Source organism: Salvia hispanica, chromosome 4 (assembly GCF_023119035.1).
Source record: "Salvia hispanica cultivar TCC Black 2014 chromosome 4, UniMelb_Shisp_WGS_1.0, whole genome shotgun sequence".
Classification (NCBI taxonomy): domain Eukaryota; kingdom Viridiplantae; phylum Streptophyta; class Magnoliopsida; order Lamiales; family Lamiaceae; genus Salvia; species Salvia hispanica.
The window spans coordinates 41,301,317-41,312,236 of NC_062968.1; the positions used below are offsets into that span (position 1 = coordinate 41,301,317).

The window sequence follows — 10,920 nt, forward strand, 5'->3', positions numbered from 1 at the left end:
CCTCGTCCAAGGAAGATAACTCATTCATTGGGCGGCACAGAATTTTATACAGTTTTATTTCGTGTGTTAAGTGTAGAGAGTAAAGTAAGTGAAAGGAAATAAAATAAAGATAAAGATACTCTCATTTTAAGTAATAGGTCATCTTGGTTTGAACAAGCCAAAATTGAAAGTGACTCATATTTCTTATTCTCGTTTAACACATGTTTAGCGTTGTTCGTCTCGATATATACTTTGATTCTAAAATGTTAAAACTGTTATTGAAATTTTTAATTTCACAAAATTTATAAAAATCAAAGCTCGATTCACTACAAAAAATTTGCCACCATCACTAACAGTGAAATTTATTCACTAAATAAACTAGTGGCAAATCAAGTTTCAGCAGAACTGTCACTAATAGCTTGTCAGTAAAACTTTAGTGACGGATTATTCCGTCACTAAAGTTACTGTGACGAAATAACACGCAACTATATCGAATTAGTGACGGGAAATCTGTCACTAATTATTGACTGACACTTTTCCGTCACTAATCCCGTCACTAATTGTGGAGATATTGAATTCTGTCACTATTTTCGTCACTGTTTCACGCCTTTTTTGTAGTGATTTACTCGTTTTCTCTATAATTTCAAATAAATTAATAAAATAACAAATCTAGCTATGATTTTAGGAATTTTGTGAAATTAAAATTTTCTATAACAAATTTTAATGTATTAGAATCAAACTAAATATATAAATCGAAACGAACAACGCTACACGTGCGTCAAACGAGAGTGATGCTCACATAAAGAGCTTATATAATGTATGTAGCATATCATAACTCCTTACTCCATAATGTTGAAGCATTACATACCTCTCAAACTTTCTATAGATTCAATAACTTTTCGGACCTTTATGATATGAAATCTGATTGTCCAATTTTTTTGGAGGAATTGATTACACGAAGAATGTCATTCAAAATCCGCTCAACCTAGCCATTCATTTTGATTGTGGCTATAACTATAAGCCCCCTCAAAGTGCCCGTCCCATCGCCTTAATTAATTCTTAAATTTGGCATTGAATAATGTATATATCCAATAGAATAATATATTCCACGTAGATATGTGGAGTTTGAATAACTAGTATCTATCCCGTAATGCACAACTAAATTAATTTTTCAAAATTAATTCAACATCACACTAACAGAAAAAATATGATTTAAATTTTTAAAAAACACACATAAACTAATTGCAGCAAGGTTAGAGTTATGAAAAGCATATCTATCAATTGTAACCCGCTTGGGTATTTAGTACAAGGAGAACAATCACACTTTAAGATGTTATAATATTCAAAATAAAAAATTTTAAACTTATATACCCTCTGTCCCATTTTCGCAGTCCCGGTTTATCATTTTTGGGTATCCCACTTTAGGAGTCTCAGTTGGAATATTCCATAAATGGTAAGATAGTGGAATATTCCACTATCTTTTTCCCACTCACATTTTATTAGTATTATAAAACTAATATATAAAAATAGGCCCCACATTCCGCTATCTTTTTTCACCAAGTTTTCTGTGCATTTTTTTAAAATCCGTGCAGAACTCAAAGGGACTCCTAAAATGAAATGAAGGAAGTACATAAAACATAATTTTGTAAGAGTAAAACAACACATCATAAGTTTTGGAAAATAAAAATATAATCACCATAATTTAATAGCAGCAAGATTAGAGTAGTGCAGAGCATATGTGTGAATATATTTATTTAAAAATATCACTCTAATATTTAATTATTTATATAGTACAATTAAGTATAGAATAAAAATAAATATTCCCTCAATCCCAACTAGGTTGAGACATTGTTTTTTGGGCACAGAATTAATAAATGAGTTAAGAAGATAAAATAGAATAGAAGAGAAAATAAATTAGGAGAGGGTTTAAAATAAGAGTGATTAGATGTTATTGATGGGGTTTGGTGCCCCTTGCACAACGAATGACTTGTGCAAAACAAATAAATCAGATATTGAATCTATTTGACAGATTATGAGATTAATCAATTCACATGTTAACATATAAATACATACTAGAACAAAAATAATTCATGCTTAAAGAATATAAGTCCTAAAACATGAATTCTACGGTTTGTTATGCTAACTCTACTAACAAGTGTAAAAAACACACATAAATTAACTCCGCTAACTCATCAATGCAATTTATTAAAATATCAACATGGTGACATTAAAATTTCAACACATAATTTTGTTGACATTTCAATATACAACACACATTATGTGTTGATATTTTAATGTCATTGTGTTAACGTTTTTAATACACTGCGTTGATGAGTTCACAGAGTTAGCAACTTAAAAAATTAGCAGTATAACGCACTCATACCCCTCCCTCCCCTCTCTCTTTCTTTTCTTTTTTTTTTATTTTATTTTGCCAAACAAGAGGTAGCCTCAGTTTTTCTTAATGATCAGAGGTCTAAACAATATCCGATTGTCCCGATATTTTAACCAAAGTTAAAAGATTCATAAAGAATTATTCTTACAAAAGAAGATCAAATTTTAACGGTTTAATCTTCCGTTTTTAAGTTTTTAAGTGGCTGCGTGACAACAGTAGCAACGTCGGTTTTCTACATGATCGGATGTTCATACGTTTTTAAGTGGGAAGGTAAGAAACTCATACTAATTCATTTTTACCGAATGAAATTAAATTTGAACGGTTCGATCTTCCGTTATTAATTTTGGAAGGTGCCGCCATTTTAAGATGCTTAATTTCAAAAAGATCAAAAGAAGATAGTTTTCAGAACGAAAATTGGATTTTTTGATACTAAAGTGAGCATGATAAAGTGAGTATGCTTAGCTTTAATCCATGTTCTAGAGAATTTTTCTAAACATGCTATGGGGTTTCTCTTTTCTAAAAACAAAATGCATGCTTGGTATAAAAGATTTTGAATAAAAGAGTTACTTAAATGAAAAGGTGCAAAAGTTCGTTGAATATACTTGGAGCTTGCTTGGAAACTTTCTCGTGAAAGAGGGTTTAAGTGTGTAGTGTTTGAAAGTGTTTGAGGGATGATTGGAGGTGAGAAGCCATCTCCACTTTATATTAGTACTTCTTTTCCGACAAGGAAGTAAATACTATCACTATAGCATGCGTACTCCTTTGCATGAAATTTGGGAACATGATGGTTTTGAAAACTTGTAATTGTCGTGTTGCAGTGAACTTTGAAAATGAGGATATGCATCATGAAGAATCAGGGCAAGCCACCCAATAAATAGGAGGTCACATGAAGAAAAAAGAGACAATTAGAGAGATCCATTCCACACATGGAGGCTAGCTCCACTACTTCTCGTTCCTCGCCTTAGTTCAACCCGCCTGAAGACTCCGTCAATTGCCAGGGGAAGTTCGTCGCCGTTCTAATAAGTTGCTGTAGTTAGAAGAATTCATTGTTACATCGCCCGAGGGGCAAAACAATCCTTATTTCTTTATGCTTTGAATTTGGTTGTGAATCTCTTGTTATTTTGAAGTTCTTTGCTTTTCGAAGTGGGTTACTTTGTTTTAAATATGCTACATTTGGGATCTAGACGAAATGAAGTTGCTTTCGGTTTCTTTTCATCTTTTGAGCATCGTTGATTTCTTTTCTGCCTAGTTAGCTAGATCTAGCAGTTCTACGTTGATTTCTGTTGTTAGATACTTAAATCTGCCTAGCATAGTAAGATCTAATCTTTCATCAAGTTTTTACGAGTTTTAATCGGTTTAATTTCTCTCGAAAATGCATGGAAATCATCTCTGATTGTTTCTGTCGTCTTGCTTGTTAGTCAGTTAGCGTAAATTAGGAATCGGACTCTTGATCGTTTAATTTAGAATTTAATTTCGAATTTGAATCTTTTGCAAGAATTGTTTAAGTCGTTAGTGGAGTTTGTGAGTTTCTGCGCTTGTGCATTTTTTGTTGATGAAGACAATGTCTCTATGTGAATTTTGGGATTTATGCTTTTAGCCACCTTTTACCTTTGGTCATTTCACTTTTTCAGTCTTTCCAGCAGATCTGGCAGTTAGCCGCCCAGTACCCACCAATATTCTCTGTCACCTTGTTTAGCCATTTATATTAAGCTTTCACTTTTCATATGCACCAGGATCGTTCAGTCCATATATTTTCGTACACAGCCACAAGCAGATATGTTAGTAACATACCAGTCAGGATAGTATAGGTCCCATTTGCGTTTCGTGTTTAGGTAAACTCAACCCAAAGCGTGGTAGCAAACCAACCTTCTGAAATGTCATCTCAATCATACTTCATACACGTCCATCTATGTGGGATTCGACCCTTACTCCCCTATACTAGCCAGTAGAAGTGGGTTAAGGTCTTGATAACATGTTTTTTTGGTCTTCATGCCAACGACACGACTAGGTCTGGATTTCCTTCATATTAGTTGATTTACACGATCGTGCACCACATAATTCTTGCTCTTTCAGTAAGATATGATTTCTAATTTTTATAAAGAATTGATTATGACAATGCAAAATAATGACAAGAACATAAGCTTTAATTCCAATTGCTTTAATTTTGATTTACCCTTGTATTGACAAAGAAGAAAGGTTCATCTCCACCTACTGTTGAAAACTATGAAAATTTGAAATTTTTATGTGATTCTAAAACTAAGAAGAAGAAAATAGCTAAAATTTAAAAATTATTTTACAGAGGAGGAAAATTTTAATTATGAGAGATTGTTTTTGTAAGGCTTTTGGCCTGAATAGCCCAATGGGTTAGCCTGAAACCCAGTGGATTAGAGTTAATGTTAAAAATTTACAATCTGAAAAATTCATAACTCGAATTGCCCGCACCCAAATAGCCCAACAATCCGAACGGATTGGCCCAAACCCGAACGGGTTAGCTGGATTGACATCCCTGATTAAATGGGAGGATGGGGATAAACCGACCTCAACTCGGGAACCTATGGAGCGAATTTTGGCAAAATATCCATTTGTCCTACTTGGGGACAAGGAGGTCCCTATGGGGAAGAGTTGATACGAGCCCAACGCGAACCCGCATAGAGCACAACCACCATGATCCCAACGCTAACATAAGCCTGAGGACACTCTCGAGCCCATTGACAGTGCATAGCGAGCCCGGAACCATCAAGGATCAACTACGTCGTAAGAGGTGACCACCTGAACGTTACCAAGGTTAATTTCGATGCTAATTTATTTTTTAATTGTTATAGTAGAGAATCGGGCATATTATAAGCTCCATTTTGGACATTATATATTGGTTTTTTTTTCAGAATGCAAAAGACAGTTGAACCCGAGGAATTAGGTTTATAAATAAGGGAAGAACCCTTTATTTTATTCTGTCTTTATTTTCCTTGCTTTAAGGTTTCCTTTTATTTCCTTAAGAAAACCTTTTCCGTTAAAATCCCAAGCGACAAGAAGACAACTCGTCGTTGATCTCATCACCATTGATTTGAGGAGTGTTAGGGAAAGATCCTTAACACATTCAAAAAGAACATAATGCAGATTGTATGTGTCATTTAATCTTTTGTATAGTATAGCTTATATTAACATCATCAATACTTCATTACTATTTCGCACAAGTAATGCAACATATACCTTAGTCGTTGGTGTAGCTTGCATAGTTGGTTTGTTAGTACCAGCCAAAGCTGTTCTAGTTTGGATTGTCGTCTTCGTCACAACAGTTCCATCTCTTGACATATTCTTCGTTTCAGTAATTCTAATAGAATTGCATTTAAACAACAAATAATTTTACAGTCAATCTCACTTGGCTTTTAAAAATTGAACACGAACACCAATTAAAATATCCATACTATACATTTGTCCCTATGGGGTTCTGTGGTTGGCTGTTGCATGATAGATTAGACGTTTCTTATATTCGTTAGTTTAGTATTGTTATCAGGCATGCGTTAGCTACCAAAAAAGAAAATTGTACTCCATCCTATTAACTTTCATATCTAACAATAAACATTAAAGATTATTTGTGACATACGAATTCTGATGCTTTGTAACAGGATAATGAATATAAGTATTGTTTGGATTCGTTTGAGAAGCGGCCTTGCTCGAAGATGAAGATCCCATTTGGTCGGAAATAATTTTCTTATCCAATAGGTTTCTGCAAAATCACATATTTGAAAGTGAACCAAAATCACTAAATCATGTATGGATGCAAGTTATGTACAAACTGAGTTTTAGATGACGATAATTTTCTCCTCATTTGTAGACTGCAACAAGTTCAAACGTCATTGTTAGAAGCATACTACAACAAAAACGAAGTAGAACTAAACCAGCTGCAACATACTTATAAATGGTAGGTTTAGTTTCTATAGAGAAGACTAGAGAGAATGTAAGGTTTCTGGCTTTTGGTTTCCATAGAAGAACCGTTCTCTCCCTCAATTGAAGACGAAGCATAGACAGGAAGCTTTTTGGAGTTGATTTTCAGATCCCATGAATTTTGACATGAAATCCGGGAATTAATGACGTGCGATAAATAAACGAAAATCTGTTATCTATATACTCCCTCCGTCCCAAGGAAGATGACCCCTTTCTTGGGCGGCACGGGATTTTATGCAGTTATATTTTGTGTGTTAAGAGGAGAGAGTAAAGTAAGGGAGAGGGAATAAAATAGAGATAAAGGTGTTTCCATTTTAAGTAATGGGTCATCTTAGTTGGGACAAACCAAAAAGGAAAATGAGTCATCTTCAATGGGACGGAGGAAGTACAACTTATAATGAACTAAATACGGGTTCGATGCCTTGCCTTGTCTTAGATTAAATCGTGGCCTTTAATTCTAAGATCCAATGGCTCATATTAGATCTTGGTTGATACTAAAGGGTTGTTTTTTTTACATATCACAACTATGGAGTATATATTACTCCCTTGTCCATGAAAAATAGTCTCATCTCTTCCATTTCGGGTTTTCTACAAAAAATAATCCCATCCAAATATGTAAAGATTCTCTCAAATTATTAACACTATTCTTTTGACCTTTTGTGGACGGAGGGAATATATTAAAATTCTTAATTCTTTCCCAATAAAGATTACAACTAAAGGCCAGGTCAAAGAGGGGGGTGGATTCATTCTTCATGAAAAGAAGAAAGCAGGCATTAAGGTTGGTATTGCAATTTCCTCTTTGTAGTATTTGATAGGGTTGAATTATACTAAAACTTGATTTTCATAATAAAAATCATTAAAGTAGAAATTATGGCTTACATCAAGAGCTTAAAGCTGCTCGAAATAGAGAGCATTTGAACATAGACAGACTATTCATATATACACACATATATTCCCTATGTTTGAGGTGCAATACAAGTGAAGGCTGTGAGTGTGCTACTCGTTTTCCGATTTATGTAGATTGTGAAGGATGTACAAGGATGCCGAAGACAAGAATATACAAACAGAGTAGGTTAGTAAGTCGAAACCGGTTGTTATTGTTACCATCTTACTCCTTTCAAACATCTTCACCAGAAGGATCATGACTATCACATGCCCTACTTTCGTCTTCAGCTCATTCAGCGAGCTTATCTTCATCCACTTTGGCCTCTCCTGCAGTCAGATGACTTTTTGAGTCTTTTGATGAAAGTTGGCAGAAGAGAAGAAACATAATATTACCTTCAAAGCAAACATGCCAAACAAGGACGACCCCTTGAGTGCGCGGTCAGAAGCTGGGGTGACATTTGGGGGTACATTTGAAATGAAGAGTCCGTACAACCCCATCCCGAATATCAACATGACAGTCCCAGCAAGATATACATCTGCAATTAAATGAGGTTATTGGAGACAATCTCATTTACGTTGCTAGCAGATTTGAGTTTGGAAACTGAATGGAAATGATATGTTATATGCAAGTTGATTTGAAAATAGTGAAAATGAGAACATGTAATTCAGTTGGAGAAGTTAGAAGGATTCCTTTTGGAAATGGAAACAAAATTGCCTTGCAACAAGAGAAGACAATCTAAGTCGAAGAGCAACTACCACTCATAGAAATGCAACTTTTCTCCTCTAAGAAGTCATGCTGAAAAATAACTTTGGATGCTCACCGATGGCTTCAACAAGCCGTAGAACCATTTGGCCAGAATGGACCCCTTTAACACAGCTTGTCCAGTATACTTTGTACGCGTCAAAAATGTAGACGCATCCCTACAAAAATAGCATCCATTCTCAACAACTCTTTAAACACACACAAGGCATTATTGATGATTGCAAAGACTCATCCAAATCCAATGAGGAGTATATTTTGACCAAACAAAGTATTTTCTTTAATCTGAACTAGATGTATCACTTAGACACAACGTGCCACTTACGTCTAAATAATTTTCTGTTTCAGGAACATCGTACTTATATACAGCATAATCGTATTCCTTTAAATATGTTCTCCAATTCATGGATATAATCGCTTATTGATGTGTTGACTACATTTTATTTGTACAGAATGCATAATTTTGTCAATCATATTGTGGTCACTCTTACAGTTTCCTGGCATGAATCGATCAAACCCTGTAGTTAGTAAGAGCAGACAAGAAGCCATAAACTTGTTGCTTGGATAAAAAGAACATATATATAAAGTTTTACAAAAAAGAAATATTGCGACTCTCTCACTAATAGACCACAAAAGAGAAGTAGATCAATGTGAGACTACTAGGCAGAACTTCATTTAATTTTCAGATATTTTGCACTCATTTGATTCTGTCAAGCAAACAAATTGAACCCAAGTGAAATGAAAAACCAAACAACATGTTTTGGATTTGCACTAATATAATGATTTTCAATAACTAGTAGAATCATCCATAACACTAAGAAGATCATTGGCCTTGTATCTAGGCTCAAATTTCCAAATAAGAGACTGTAAGTGATAGAGTAATTACATTGAGAAAGCACAGCACAGAGCCAGCCAATGAACCACCAACTGCTAGTAGTGCCAAAAACCGGAAATCAAATATGACCTGCACGAGTTAAAGAGATTCAACACAGTTAATAAATGAACCTGGTAACTTCAATCTGTTTTGAAAATAAACATGACTGGGCAATATATCCAAGGATCGATCTTGTATTCTTTAAACTTTGTTTTACTACTACCTCCGTCCCATCAAAGATAACACACTTTCTTTTTCGCACGTGTTTTGGGAAAATGATAATAAATTGTTAAGTAGAGAGAAAGTAAAGTAACAAAGAGAATAATATAGTGGAGAGTCTATTCTACATTATTCACTCTCGTGCTTTACTTCCTCTCCAAAGTACTCCCTCCATCCATGATTAAATGTCTATTGTTTGACTTTTTTATATAAAATGTGAGTGAAATGAGTTAGTGGAATGTAGGGTCCAGTTATCAAATATAGCAAAAGTGAAATGAGACATTTATTGACGGACGGACGAACGAAAAAGAAAAAATGGGACACTTATGGCGGACAGAGGGAGTATTATTATCACTTTCCAAAATATGTGCGAAAAAAGACCTTTGTCATCTTAGCTGGGGACGGAGGGAGTATATAGGAGTATATGTTATCATGAGTTATTGCGGTGATCAAGTCCATCAATTGAGATAAAATGATCATGACTTTATCGATGAAATTAAGGTAATCACACCCTCGCTAATTACATAGAAAATATCTACATCCAGGCTAAATATCTACACCCTCGCTAATTACTCACAACTTTAACCAAAAAATATGATTGAATTTCATCAAAGAAGAAGATATATGACTACTTAACTATCGTAATCTAAAAGGCATAACCTCATACCAACCTTAACCGCTCCAGTGAAAATTACAGCAAAATTAAACAGTGGCATGAAAATTAAATAACCATCTAAATTAACATATACTCCACATAATACCTTGAGATTATTTCATTATCCCCCAAAATTCAAACTCTAATTGATAGTAGCAAAAGCACAAAAGAAGCAAAAACAAAATTTATATACCCTCTCAATATTGGACTCGGTAGATTGTACAAATTGCACGACCGAGCTTCCATTCGGATTTACAAGTGAATAACTGTAGGGTAATTCCGGCGGTTTCCCTTTCTCCGAAACTCCAAATTTTTGAGTTGATTTAGATTCACCATGAGAAACCTCTGCTGAGGAAGAAGACGCGGACATTGAGATGGAGCAATTTTTGGGGATTAATTTCCTGGGCTGAAACAGCGAGAGAGCGCTGGCTGAAACGGAAGATGAGACCACCGCCGCCATTGATGGAAAAAATGAAGAAAATTAGCGAGTTTAGATTTTTTTGATGCAATTGTGTATGTGTGTGTGTAAGAAAAGTCGCAATGGATTTCGCAATCAGCTTCATGGCGGGTAGCGCCACCCAGATCAACCATATGGTTCTATCTATTATTCCATATCATTATGTATCATTGCTCCATCTTTCAACTTATTTAATATGGGTTAATAATAAAAAAATGAGGGAATATTTTTTTTGGTCCACAAAATTTGCCAAAGTATTATTTTAGGTCCGTAAATTTTGAAAATATCATTTGAGGTCTATCAACTATGGGTTAATATCATTTGAAGTACTTTTTTATTATTTCCAAATTTTTCTGGACGAAAATACCCTCAATACCATAAAGAGTATACATTTTTAATAAACTTATCATATACTCATATTTTTTATAAATATCTTTATAATATATTTTTGACGGATTTTCTAAATATAATTTGACCTTCAATATTATCAATTAATTTTGTGACATGCAAGTCAAATTGCTTCTTCAATTTTTTATATTAAAGAATTTTAAAATTGAATAAAGAACTTTTCTTTAATAATAAAAAATTGAATAAGGATCTTTTCTTGTATGTCACAAAATTAAGTGATAATATTTAAGGTCAAATTATATTTAAAAAATTCATAAAAAATATATAGTAAAGATATTTATAAAAAATATGAGTATATGATATGATAAGTTTATTAAAAATATATACCCTTAAAAATATTGAGGGTATT

General features: G+C 33.9%; 1 protein-coding gene across 1 annotated transcript; it reads right to left on the bottom strand.

The window, feature by feature from the left end:
• Window positions 1-7,135: 7,135 nt before the first annotated feature.
• Window positions 7,136-10,249, bottom strand: LOC125219331. Its single transcript, XM_048121279.1, has 5 exons — window positions 9,900-10,249; window positions 8,845-8,922; window positions 8,020-8,119; window positions 7,592-7,734; window positions 7,136-7,525 (listed from the first exon to the last, which is right to left on the bottom strand). Exons 1-5 carry the CDS (start codon window positions 10,164-10,166, stop codon window positions 7,310-7,312), a joined length of 804 nt encoding a protein of 267 aa, XP_047977236.1. The 5' UTR covers window positions 10,167-10,249; the 3' UTR covers window positions 7,136-7,309.
• Window positions 10,250-10,920: the final 671 nt, after the last annotated feature.